Consider the following 13,361-nt stretch of genomic DNA (forward strand, 5'->3'; position numbering starts at 1 on the left):
GCATGATCACGGCCAGGTGAGGGCTGGGAGGTCCCATGTGCCAGCAGGGTACCAGGGTGCAAGGGCCCAAGTCACACAGCAGGAGGGTGGCACGTGCCAAAGGGGACAGCAGCTGTTCTCACCACAGTGCCCAACTCGTCTGTGGGTGGCTCTGTGGCCACAGCCTCCCCAAGACCAACTGCTTCATCTCTCTGGCTGTCATTTTCCATCTTTTCTTTTGCCTCTTTGAGGATCTTCTCATATTTCTCATTTCCTGCAAGAAGAGAATATTCACAGATAGACGTGTGAGCGCAGTGCCATTCCCATTCAAGCTGGGAAGCCCCATTCCCCGGATGCTGGCCTCTCCCAGAAACATACTCTTCAAGCAATCTATGGAAAGTGGATGTTGCTGTTCCTGTATGAATCCTGGTGTTCACTCCCACCTGTCTTCCTCCCTGCATAGGAGCATCTCATCCCCTGCAATGTGATGCAAATCCCACCCTGCCAAAATCCCTGCCAGCTGCCATTACAGCTTTCCCAAGAGTTTCTGTCTAGCCATCATCCAGGGTGCCAACAGATAATGCTGGCAAACTCTGCAGGATGGATCCTGGGGCAAAGCCCACATGGGCTTCTAGAGAGTCAGGAAGCAAACAAAGGGCTGAGCATTGGTCTGCCATCCCTGAAACCTCCAGGCTTGGTTGAGGTGGGAGTGAGCTGCCCTATGGGCATATGACATGAGGAAAAAAAACAGGGGACCTTCCTGGAGAGTAGACAGGCAGTGCTCACCTTTGATGATCCTGGGAAGGTCCAAGTAGATCCTGGGAAAGCTCCCCTCTCCTTTCAGGGAGATCTCTTCTGGCTCCAGGTGACCCACTTGGATCTGGAAGGTCCTGCAGAAGACTCCAGGCACTCCTGGCAGGTAATAGACTTTCAGCACTTGCTCTTTGCCAGGTCCAATGTAACCCTGCAGGGCACAAGAGAGGAGGGAGGGAATGCAACCAAAGAGGGTTTGGTGGAGGGATGGCTCAGACAATAGACACGCTGAGAAGAAAAGGCAGGTTCTCAAAGATAAGAAAGATCAGACACCATCACTTTCTAGCTTTCTTGTACCCAAAAGCTCAAGTCTCCTACACCAAGATGCAGCATGTCCTCCAGAGGGCTTGTAGAGATGCATTCCCACAGCACAGACTGCCCTTTACTCAGCATGAGCACAGCTCTTCTGCTAACAATGTTTACTCTCTGAGCATGAGCCAGACTGAACAAATAAAAACTCTTGCCAGCCACTATGGAAGTCTGAGTGAAGCGCCCATGCTCTCAGCAGGGCCAGCAGCTCCTGTCACAGCACCGTCAGCGGTTTCCAGGCTGGTGTTGAGGGGCCTGACCCCTTATTAATGACCCCAACCAAACATTTTCTGCCTGCGTGGTTACACCGAGGGTGCCCAAACCCATCCAGACTCACAGTGACCTGCACACATACATCTCCGGAAATGCTGGAGCACAGAATAGGACAAGATCCAGGGAAGAAGGTGCTGCTGGGAAGAGCATCTCCTCTCCGGGCTTCCAGATGGGCTGTCCAAGCCCCAGGCTGGGCTCACTCCAGCCAAGTCAAGAGCAAATACAAGCAGACAGCAACACAGCTCTGGGTGACAGCACACAGCTGCAGCTCTTCTCAGCTCACCCTCTGCATGCTAGGCTGAATCCTCAGCTCCCTGCTCCCTTCCACACTGCAGGGAGAAGTTGCCAAGCAGGACAGATCCTGCCACTTTTTCTCCTGAGCCCTTCTTCTAGTACAGAACACAGCTGCAGCAAAAGTGAGCCCTGCCAACCTGCCAGGGCCGATGACACAGCAACAGCTGTGTGGGTCCAAGCAGAACTGTGTCTTCGGAAGCTCACAGGAAAAGGGCATCAGTGCATCATCCCTTGTAGGAGACAGGCATGAGGAAACGTGAAAGCCATTTGGCTTCCTCTTCCCATTGCAAAAAGAGACAAAGATAGGAACAGTGCTTCAGTTCAAAGACATCCATGCAGGACTGAGAAGCTGGGATGGTGGGATGCTGCAAACTCCTCTCCTTGTTCCTCCCTTGCCCCCCTCACTGCCCCGCAAGGCTGCTGCAGAACAGCAAAGCTGGAGGAGTGAGGGACTGGTACAGGGGCTGTTACAATTCCTGGCAAGGAAGCTTCATGCCCAAGCAAGAGAGTATTTAAGTCTCACCTGGTTAGTGCTGGCAGGGGAGAGGCAGGGTTTATTAAGGCCAGGGACAAGGAGTAAATCCTGTCAGATCACACAACCTGGGTAAGATGACTCTCAGAAGAGCCTGCACCATCTGGCTCCAGCGTCCGCAGAACCAGAGAGCTCAGCTGGGTCCAGAGAGCTACCAAAGCACTCAAGCCTCCTGCCAGTGGTTGCTAAAGGACAGCAGAGCCACCCGCTGGCAAAGGCTATTAAGGGACTCTATTAGGACCACATCTGCTTGACTGTCTCTGCCCCCCAGCAGCAATTGCTTACAGCCCTGACTCTCCTGGCTACATTTGTGTGTTTTTTCTTGGTGTGGTTGCCTCTGCCTCACCCCCCCCCAACCCTCTCCTGGGTAGCCTGACAACAGAGGGCCAAGGTTAATCACTTGTGCTGCCTTTGTACTCACCGTGCTGGGCACGACCAGGGGCACACCGGGCAGAGGGCTGTCTGCAGAAGCAGTGCTAGGGCTTAGCACCATGTAGGTAAATCCCAGCTTCCCGCTGTTCTGCAGGGTGACCTGTGCTTCAGTGACTTCGTTAAACAGCTGAAGAGAGGACAGAGGAGTGGGAAGTTGAAGACACAGGCCTAATACTGGGAATCTCCTTCTGCTTTCATTGGGATGAGAGCAAATGAACACAATGCAGGAGAGAGGCAGAGGAGCTACGGGCACATGTCTCTTTCGAGTTAACCTGGGGAAGCCACAGCCACAGGGTACCTCTTATCCCTACGTAGGAACAGATATTTATGGCAGCATGCAAAGGAGCAATACCAACCACATAAAGATCAATGATAAAGAAACCAAGGAGGATAGAAGCCCTCTGCACTTTAAGGTGTCATCTAACAGCCAGCTGAAACAAAGGAGGAGACATCAAGACATTGCAGAAGAAAAGGCATCTGCATACAAGTATTTACAGAGCTTGCAGTGACAGCAAAAGGGGAGATGGATAGCATAACATGCACAAGGCCAACAGCTGGAAATATCTGTGGGGTTTTTAACCAAAAAGGAGTAAAGCAGGGATCATCCTGGGACATTCTCTCCAGTTACAGTTACTAGAGGCCGAAGTTAACTTTGGCCCTGGTTTATTTTGTTAATTAATCAAGAGCATTAAAAGAAAGCATCTCCTTGGACCCCAGGCTTTAAGGAACAGATCAATGGATGGATGTCTCACGGCATGTCCCTCTGGAGATCAGCACTGGGATCCTGCCTGCCCAGGAGGCAGAGTTAGTAACCTCGAAGGGAAGAATTCCCAACTTTAGTGGGCTGGGGGTAGAGATGGCTATTAAAAAACAGCTTGGATGCAGGAAGTATCATGCAAAGGTTGTACTTCCAAGCCATATAGTTGATGAAGTAGCTGGGAATGGGAGAGAGCCCTAGACCTAGGTGGACAGCAACCCACCAGTGATGGTTTCAAGGACCTCTGCCAAGAAAAATGCATGGTACCTGCAGCCCGCAGTTGATCTCTGTGATGTCTAGGAGGTAGTCGATGAGCGAAGCCTCCCCGCTCAGTGTGATCTCATAGGTCGGGCCTCCCTCCACCCTGCACAGTGCCATGACATGGGCAACAATGTTTGCATGGCCAAAGAAGGTGAATGTGACCCGCTGGCTCTCGCCCGGCTGCAGCACACCGTACAGCGGCATGATGTCAAAAACCTGGAGTTATGGTAGGAGAGATCAAGATGTCGAGCATCAAAGGTGATGCAGAAGAGCATTCATGGCTTGGAGCAAAGGACAAACATGGCTGGAGGGGTCTCTTCCTCAAACACATGGGAAAATCATCCTAATCTTGTCATGCATCCATTACACTTTCCAGTAGAGGAACCATGGGAAAAATTGATTAATTAATTAATTAATACACTACATGAAAGTAATCTGGGAGGTCTCCTGGCAGCAAGAAATTCTCTCCACTGCAGGACTTGCCTTTAAAACCACCTTTTACTGCCTTTAGAAAAACACAAGACTCAGAGGTGAGAGCCCTTGGAGCTGAGGGGAGGACTCCAGCCCAACTCATCTGACTCGTGACATTTTTCACTCTCTCTCTGATTTGCATGCTGATCTCTCTTAAGATGCTACAGCAAAAGCTACTGCAGAAATTTCCTATGAACCACTTGATTAGTAACAAGATGAACAATGCCCTCTGTAAGTGGTGCACAGGTAGTGTCCTTGGTCAGCCCTACAACATGTCCCACATGGGCTTTCCAATGACCAGCTGCTTCAGCAGTGCTGTGTGACATGCTTGGAGGGGTGAGGCCACTCTGTGAGCAGCCCTGAGGGCCACCAGGCGAGTGGGGGCTATACTAGAAATGCGGAATCAAGACAGATTCCCACTTACCTCCTCCACGCCCAAGGCGAGGGGCTCTGCCTCTATAAACTGCATCAATTCCTTGATTCTCACTGGACTCAGAGGCTCCACAGCACCTTCCAGCTCCACAGCACTGGATGGTAGCAGCTGGAAAACAAGCACCATGAACTGCAGTAAGCAGCTGGTTGGTCTGGATGAGACCACTCTGCTGCAGCACTGGGGATGGAAGAGTTTTCTCACATTTTGATACTTTTTTCTGTTGTCTTCACATTTTCAAACCTAGCAAAGCTTTGCCAAGTGTATATTCCCAAAGATGCTAACACACATCTTTCCTAGGCCTATACTCTCCCACCTCCCCAGGGAGGTTATATGGATATTGCCTTGATGAAGTGACACAAGCAGAAGATGAAACTGCAATCCAGATGTAGCCTTTGAAGCAATTTTAGATTCTACTTAGCCAGGTCCGCTTGTATTTCCCTGGTTTATTTGTGCATACATGGCAACAAAGCAGGAAATAATGATGATTTCACGCGTCTCTCCAAAAACGCTGGGCCACACTATTCTTTACATCTACAGAGTATCATTTCTTCTGATTCAGAAAAAAAGGTGTAGAGTTATAACATTAAAATTGACAATATTTGAATGTGAGCAGGTGCAGCACCTCTTCTTGAACTTAATGCCAACACTGGCACTTTCAAACTCTTGTGCTCTTACATCTTTTTTTATTGCCCCAGGAGCAGCCTCTGTCCCACATGATGCAGAACAAGGTGCCAGCTCCCACTAGTAGCAAGGTCAAGCTCTAAAGCAGTGAGGTTCACCAGGAAGGTCAGCAGCTCAGAGGTCATTTTCAAAGCCAGGAGGAAGAGACAGTGACTTTGTCTGCAGAGCCTTGTTTTATATAAGGCATCTCTGTGGCCGTCACTGCAATACCAGGTCTTGGGGGAAGGCAGAGTGTGAAAATGGGTGGCTCTAGCTGGGGTTGAGAAAGTGGAACATGGAGATCAGTACTTGGCATGGCTTGATACAGGACAAAAACTGGAAACCTTTACAACATGATGCAGATAAAAGCCTCATTTCATGTTGTAAAAAAATGAAACAAAGAAAAAAATCCCAAACTGAATGTAGATCAGGGGAACTGGAGTGGGCTTCTTCAAGCAAAACTATCCTATTTCTCCCTCCCCAGAAGCTCTGTGTCCAGCCACTGGCTCTGCTGCCATTCCTGCTCTCAGGGCATGAGATAGCAGGACAGAAAAAAGCGGGGTTGGCACAAACATGGCTTTTGGTGGCAAGCTGGGGGAGGCAAAACAGACAGTAGGCATACAAGAAAATCTACCTCTCTTTCCAGAGAGTCTTTTGCATCTGCTGGCTCTTGGGCAAGATCCCCCACTGCTCCCAGGGCTTTGGCTGGCTCCTCCACACCTCCACCCCTGGAGCTGCTCTTTGCAGACACTGACCACTCCAACCAGGCTCCCTCCTCCTTCAGCGGTTGGGGCTTGTTGAAAAATTTAGGTGCTGGAAGACTGAACCTGAAAAAGAACATAGCTTTAGTCACAGACCTGCAGTAGGAGAAAGGGAAGCCTGCACGAGCAGCTCCTTGGCAGGATGTGGCCCCTGGGTGGGCACTGGTGGTGTGAGCTTGGTGATGAGTCTGACCCAGTAGCTCTAAAACCAGGATGGAGCAGGCCAATGCTTGGGGCTTCCCAGGAACAATATGCCCCACTGCTGATACAGCAGTGGTGCAGGCAGCTAGCAACCAGTTGCCACAAGAAATGGAAGAGGACAGAGGTGAACACATTGTGGGGAGGTAAAAAGCATAACAGGAAAGGAAAAGATAGAAAAACTGCACAAAAAGGTGAGACCGAGATGCAAAGGGGCAGACCCGGACAGCGATAAGCCAGTACAGACCCATCAGTGCCCTCCTGAAAGCACCCACCGCCGCGGACTGTGCCTTCCCCACCCAGGGGGGCAAAATAAGAAATTCTGCAGCTCTACCACATATTTATCCTGAGTATTTCCCCTGACACTTACCTGCAGTGTAGTTCAGTACAAGCAAGAGGCAATGCTGGTGGCTATCTCTAAGTGCTGTCAGGCAGGAGCAAGGATGGAGCCCACACCCTGCTGTACCCTGACCGGACAGTGTTCAGCATGGCTCAGGGGCACCCACAGAGCCCATCACGGGTCACCCTGGCACATGCAAGGCCACCAGCAACATGGAAAGACACATCAAACGATTCCACGCAGAGACTCACAATAAAACAGCCCATTGACCCCTGATGAGCACCAAAGCAGCAGTGATTAGTACTTTGGGGAAGGAAGTTTTGGTCATATTTAATCAATATACAGCAAATATTGATGACAAGATTCATATCTCTGCTGTGCTGAAGGTATTCCCCCATGCAAAACAATGGCTCTAACTCCAACTCTCACTAAAAGGGCAGCAGCTTTGCTGAAAGAAGCTTATAGCCGATGTGGCGCTTACTGATGGCATGATTACCTCCCCAACAGTTTCTAAATGCAAACTATCTTAGAATCAATTTGGCAAATCATTTAGCAAAGCAGTTCAACAGCTTATTTATAAACAGAACTGAATTTACAGTTTGACCAACATCTATCATCAATGACATAGACAGTGGGATTGAAAGCACCCTCAGCAAGTTTGCAGACGACACCAAGCTGAGCTGTGCAGTTGACACACCAGAAGGATGGGATGCCATCCAGAGGGACCTGGACAAGCTGGAGAGGTGGGCCTGTGAGAACCTCATGAGGTTCAACATGGCCAAGTACAGGGTTCTGCATCCGGGTCCAGGCAACCCCCAATATCAGTAGAGGCTGGGGGATGAATGAATTGAGAGCAGCCCTGTGGAGGAGGACTTGGGGGTACCGGTGAATGAAAAGCTGAACATGAGCCAACAGGGTACGCTTGCAGCCCAGAAGTCCAACTGTATCCTGGGCTGCATCAAAAGAAGCAAGGCCAGCAGGTCAAGGGAGGTGATTCTGCCCCCCTACTCTGCTCTGGTGTGACCCTACCTGGAGTGCTGTGTCCACCTCTGGAACCCTCAGCACAGGAAGGACATGGAGCTGTTGTAGCGGGTCCAGAGGGCGGCCACAAAAATGATCCAAGGGCTGGAGCAGCTCTCCTATGAGGAAAGGCTGAGAGAATCAAGGTTGTCGAGGAGAGGAAGAGGAGGCTGCAGGGAGACTTTATTGCAGCCTTTCAGTACTTAAAGGGGGACTGTAGGAAAGATGGGGGCAATCTCTTTAGCAAGGCCTACTGTGACAGGACATGGGGTAATGGTTTTAATCTAAAGGAGCGTAGAATTAGACTGGATATAAAGAAGGAATTTTTACTATGAGGGTGGTGAAACACTGGCACAGGCTGCCCAGAGAGGTGGTAGATGCCCCATCCCAGGAAACATTCCAGGTCAGGTTGGACGGGGCTCTGAGCAACCTGATCTAGTTGAAGATGTCCCTGCTCACTGCAGGGGGGTTTGACCAGACTCTAAAGGTCCCTTCCAACCTAAACCATTCTATGATTCTATCAGTAAATAATATGGTTTAACATTTTCAAACAGTCCCAGGCAACTCACATTACATTGCCTGTTTTAAATGGCAGCAGGTACTCTGCTCATATTTCTACTGCCACATGGTGGACACATTTGAACCACGCCTGCCTGTCACCGTGGCTATTTCTAAGTGTTCCCCATAGTCAAACAAGACAGATTTTTCACAGCAACCTGGATGGTTCATTCCCAGCAGGGAATTCAGTGCCTTTAATGATGTGCTCCCAAATGAGTATTTGTCTTTAGCTTTGTAACTTATTATCTAAGGCTGGTTTTCATTTCTGGCTTAGAGGCTCTGCTCTTCATAAGCCCAGGAGATCCCACCCAACTTGTCCTTCTTCCAACCACATGCAAGAACAAGGCTTGGCCCAGGTGAGCTCCTCTGCAGCCCTCCTGTGCCTGCTACGGGGACCCCATGGGGGAGCCTGAGCAAGACCTTGGTATTGTCCATGTGGAAAAGCAAAGCAGGACTAGAAGGGATGAAGGCATTTGCTTGTCCCTGAAGAGCATCGCCTATCTCCAGTCCCATCTGCACAACCTTTGCTCCTCTCAGCTGAGGCACCTTAATATGTGTCAGAGTGCATCACTGTGTGACTGAACTGCTCAACTCCTCCAGCAGCTGCTAACTTGGACATGTGGAAAAGGATGAAATAAATACACCTCAGCTGCGACAATGGTGCCTCTGGGCAGCCTGCAGCTGAACACTACTCCCAGATTATAAGGGAGATGCCTGCAGCATAGGGGTACAAATATCCAAGGCCAAGAGCACCTTGAACCGCTCCAGCTATGCACCAGTCCATGCACCAGTTCAGCACATGAGTCTGGCCATTATCACAGCGGCTGTCCCAAAACTGCAAGCTGTGATCCATCCTAGTGAGGAAATGAAAGTGTGGCTCTTAGAGCTGCTTGTGATAAATACTGTGGGTTAATAACAACTGCTGAGGAGAGGTAAACCCCCAAGATGGAAAATCCATAATGATTTATTAAATTACCTTTAGTTTTATAGAATGTTTGAGGCAACTTCAAGGGACTGCAGTGCCTAGACAACAACAATATTTTTCACTCTAAAGTAGAAGCCCTCTGGGACCTGGTGCTGAGAGATGATGTGATTAGTGAGTCCTGCTGCAGAGAAGCGCAAAGCACAGTGAGGGACTTTTTCCAATGGGGGAAAGTCAAAATAAATAACACAAAGTGTAACGTGAAAAGGAAGGGAGCGAGGAACCCAAGGTGTCAATAGAAAGCTGACCTCTGGAACAAGAGTGCCTGTTCTAAGACAATGGGGTTATCTTAAAAAAGGAAAAGGAAAGGGAAGATAATGAGATGTTCGGCATCAGCCAAGGCTTCAGGCAGCTCTTTCTCTGATGTGAATCAGGACTTTCTGGACATCCTCCAGCACCTTCAGGCCAAGGGTTGTGAACACAGGGAGGAAAACAAAGAGCAGAAAGCAGTTCCTCCACCTGCAGAGAGGACCCATCTCAAACCAGAGGAGCCAAAGGTCTGTGGAAGTGCCTCCATCAGCATCATGGAGCTGAGACAAGGAGCATCCTGACATAAGCAGGTCAGCCAGGAGCTGGAGGAGCTGAAAGCAAGCTGTTAACTCCTCTGGGTCTGTATCACCCAAACAGGCCACCCCTCAGATGAGGCACAACATATCCAGGAATTAACAGTGGGGATCGAATGGGAGCACAGGCAGACTGACATCAGGGAGAGAGGAGTCCTTCCTGCTGAGGCCAGGACAAGCTCGTGCCACCCACCATCCACAACATATGACACATTAGAAAAAAATCTCAGCCTGTCTCCTGGTTTCTGAACCTGCAAGGGATATAGCTTCACACCACTTCCCACACCCACCTCCCAAAATAGAGGAGCTAGAAATCACACCGTTTCTGCAAATTACATGTGAAGATTCACGTGGGATGATGTGACCCCACTGGCTCAGGCTGAGCAAGAGCCAGTAACATCAGAACAGTCACCCCAAAACTGTAACAGGAATGCCCAAGGTCCCTGCAGCCCCTGCCACCACCTCTTCCATTAAATGCAGGAGTTTTAATAGTTCTGAGACTGCTTCCCTACCGCATGATAGCCACATGCAGAGCATCCTTGCCCGGGCCCCCAAGGACCACCCGCTGGTGTACCTATTAGGTACAGCCGTGGCACCAGGTGAAAACAAGCCTCCCAACAAAGCATGAGCTCTTTTCAGGTTACCACAGGGCAAAGCACCAGAGACCACATGCACATGAGGCATTTCAACAGACTTACAGGACCCTGTGATGCACTTTCATTTCTCCTTCTGGCCATCAGCTGCATATTAAAAAGGCACTTTGGAGTGAGCTACAGGCAGATTAAGGGTGTTTGTAATTGAAATCAAAATAATATAACAAGGGGATAAACTGAAAACCTTCCCAGTGCACCGTGTAGGAACACTGGGCTTGAGCTGGGCCATCTGGCCAGCAGCTGAGGAAGGTGGTGGTGGTGATGGTTTGCCCTCATCAACAGTGACTATTACACTGCATTTTGTCCAAACGGCCCTGAAGCCTATTTCTTTGCTAGGATAAATTCCTCTGCTGATCTATGGTTTGTGTATTTACTGAACCACCCATTGAAATTCAAACCAGGCAGTGGAGAGACAGAGAAGCAACATTTCTGCAGTGAGATCTGACACCTCCAACTTCTGTCTTGCACACGGAAATGATTAAACTGGATTCAATGTTCATCTGAATGCAGTGAGCAGTTCTGGGGATGTTCCACTGTGACCAAGTATTAATTAACTTGTAGTTAACATGCTGTTTTAATGACCACTTACTTATTTGAGTCAAAAAAATGTCAGTTTTGATAGATGAGGGAGAATTTTCATCTCTCGTTTGAAAGCAGAAATTGCATAGAAATGGATGCAGGGATGCCTGTACTGAGAAGTGAAGTATCCCATGTTCCTGGGGCAGCAACCAAAAATCTCCAGCACCTTTCAAGCAGGAGCCGCAGGATTTGATTTTGGGGAGCACTGAGATTCATCAGCTCCTGCTGAAGCCCAGAGACCTCAACTGTACCATCACTTTCGACAAGAGTCAGGGGAGGGTCTGAGGTCCCCCAAGCTCTTTCTGACATAGGTTGTGCCTCTTGCAGAGTATTTCCATGGGATGTGGCTGGTCCAGTTTTGCAGGGTGCAGGTGCTAAAGTTCCTCAGCCACTTTGGTCCAACTTAAGCTGGACCAGGGCCAGGCATCACCAGCACTGCAGGCACAGCGGGTCTTTGTGGAGATTATCCTTAGACAGCAGTACTTGCCTCTCTTGACAAGTTATGCCCTGAAAGAAGTCTCCACTGACTTTACTGGAGTTATTCCGACTTGCACTGATTTTACAGACAGCAAAACATTACCCATTAAGTCCACTCCTTCCTCACGCTTTACACATCAGTCAGATGATTGATAAGCATCAGGTGAGGCAGTAGGAAGCTCCTGATTCTCTACCAGATGCAAAAATGCTTCTCAATCAGACTCTGGCCAAAGGTCCCTCTGAACAAATCAGTAGATCGAATGATAAATACAGTTTGTAGTCTTTGTTGAAAATTAAACAAGCCCTGACAGCTGTAATTTGGAGATGCTGTTTAAAGTAATCAGCACCAATTACAATCTTACCAGCAACTTCAAAAATTGTCTCTGCAAACACATGACTGTGTTGACTCCTGTAACTGATAGCAAAGGAGGAGAGATGTGCTCCAGCCACCTTTGTGGCAGGGATCTGGACATTCACCATTTTAAGATGTCTTCATGTGGGCAAGCCTGAGAGCATGGCAAACCACAAAGGGTATGGTTGCAAAGGTTAAAAACATGAAGAAGCAGGGGGAGCCAGGGAACTAGTTGAGCTTAACCAGCTGAGAACAGCAGGCTGGTCCTGGGTGGGTGAGACAGGCAAGCAGAAGGCTCCCAGTCAGGGGAAGAGAAAGATTCTTGATCTATCCTCTCCTTAGGGTAAAGGCCACAGGAGACCGAAGCTGGATCTCAACAAGTTTGTGAAAGGGGTGAACAGGACACAGCCTGAGATGGTAGGGATCAGGCTGGGTGGCTTGGCAGGCCAGCTTCACCTGGAAGAAGCCAAAAAGCAGCTCAAACCTGAGCTGAGGTACCCTGGGAGTTGAGGACCAGCACATACTTGGCCTCTTCCACCTACCAGCTAGCATCACTGTCCCACCACAGTGCCAAGAGCAGAGTGAGGAAAAGGAGGGAGATGAAATGACAGAGCACATTTTGAAGTCCTCACCTAGAAGAAAATGTCCCTGCTCATCTCGACTGCTTCTGCTGAACCCCAGAAGGTGTCTCCACCGGCCCACGCTGATGCAGGCTGCCCAGCATGTCCCAGGCAGGCAGTGATGCCACAGCCCAGTGCGCTCTCCCAACAGCACTCTGCAGCAGGTCATCACAGGGAAAGGCAGAAGGTGGTAAAGCAGCAACAATAACAAACAGAAGAAAAACCAAAAAAAAGCTCCAGTTTAAGATACTTCCCAGGGTCACATCCCAAAATAAATCAGACAGATGCTTAGGCTCCACCCTGCTGAGTATGCTGGCATCGCTATCCATTCCCTGTCCAGAAGCAGAGCTCATCACACCAGCAGAAATCAAAGATTTAAGGCCATGTGTGGCTTTTACCCTGATTTATACAGTCAGTGTAAATGGCTGGTTAACATCGCTGCTGAGTTATTATTAAACGTCTCTTACATGGTACAATATAATTGCCCCTGCTTTACCAAGCGCAAGGCAGACACAACTCTGAGGAAACTTGCTCACAGTCCAACAGCCCCACTGAGCTCCTGGGGACAGGGAAAGGGATGACCAGACAGGATTGGCCTGGTCCAGGGGACACCAGGGACAGCTGAGGACAAGTGAGGGGTGATGGAGGCAAGCAGGCGAGGGAGAGGGGACAGTTACCACCGAAGAGGAAGCAAGCAAAGCAAGCTCACAGTTGGAAAGATTTCCCTCAGACAAGAAAGATGACTCTCCCGAGGGCAGAGCAACTGAAAAGATGGCACTGAGTTAGGCACTCTTAAAAATACACGGCATGCCAGCTGGCCTAGAAAGAGCCTCATGGTACCCAATACCCCGGGGACTCCTGCCTCTCTCTGCTATGCAAGGCACAGGGTGGGAAATAAATTAGTCCTCCTCACACCATCCCACACCACTGTCTCTGGGTGGGCATCTCATTGGGCTGCCCTGCTCTTTGCAGAGCCCCATTAAACCCCCCTGTGAGCTGAAGTCCCCTCCAAGCTGCTGTGCTGTGACGAGCTAAAGGTTTCCC

At 49.6% G+C, this 13,361-nt stretch overlaps 1 protein-coding gene across 1 annotated transcript in view; it reads right to left on the minus strand.

Moving 5' to 3' along the window:
- Nucleotides 1–13,361, minus strand: part of HYDIN (HYDIN axonemal central pair apparatus protein) — a 149,189-nt gene that overhangs the window by 46,299 nt on the left and 89,529 nt on the right. Inside the window, exons 23-28 of the mRNA XM_075101795.1 lie at nucleotides 5,849–6,041; nucleotides 4,546–4,662; nucleotides 3,657–3,866; nucleotides 2,622–2,759; nucleotides 766–943; nucleotides 123–253 (exon numbers count right to left, since the gene is read on the minus strand). Coding sequence (XP_074957896.1) covers nucleotides 123–253; nucleotides 766–943; nucleotides 2,622–2,759; nucleotides 3,657–3,866; nucleotides 4,546–4,662; nucleotides 5,849–6,041 — 967 coding nt within the window. The remainder of the gene's footprint in view (nucleotides 1–122; nucleotides 254–765; nucleotides 944–2,621; nucleotides 2,760–3,656; nucleotides 3,867–4,545; nucleotides 4,663–5,848; nucleotides 6,042–13,361) is intronic.

The sequence above is a fragment of the Phalacrocorax aristotelis genome, chromosome 8 (assembly GCF_949628215.1).
Source record: "Phalacrocorax aristotelis chromosome 8, bGulAri2.1, whole genome shotgun sequence".
NCBI classification, from domain to species: domain Eukaryota; kingdom Metazoa; phylum Chordata; class Aves; order Suliformes; family Phalacrocoracidae; genus Phalacrocorax; species Phalacrocorax aristotelis.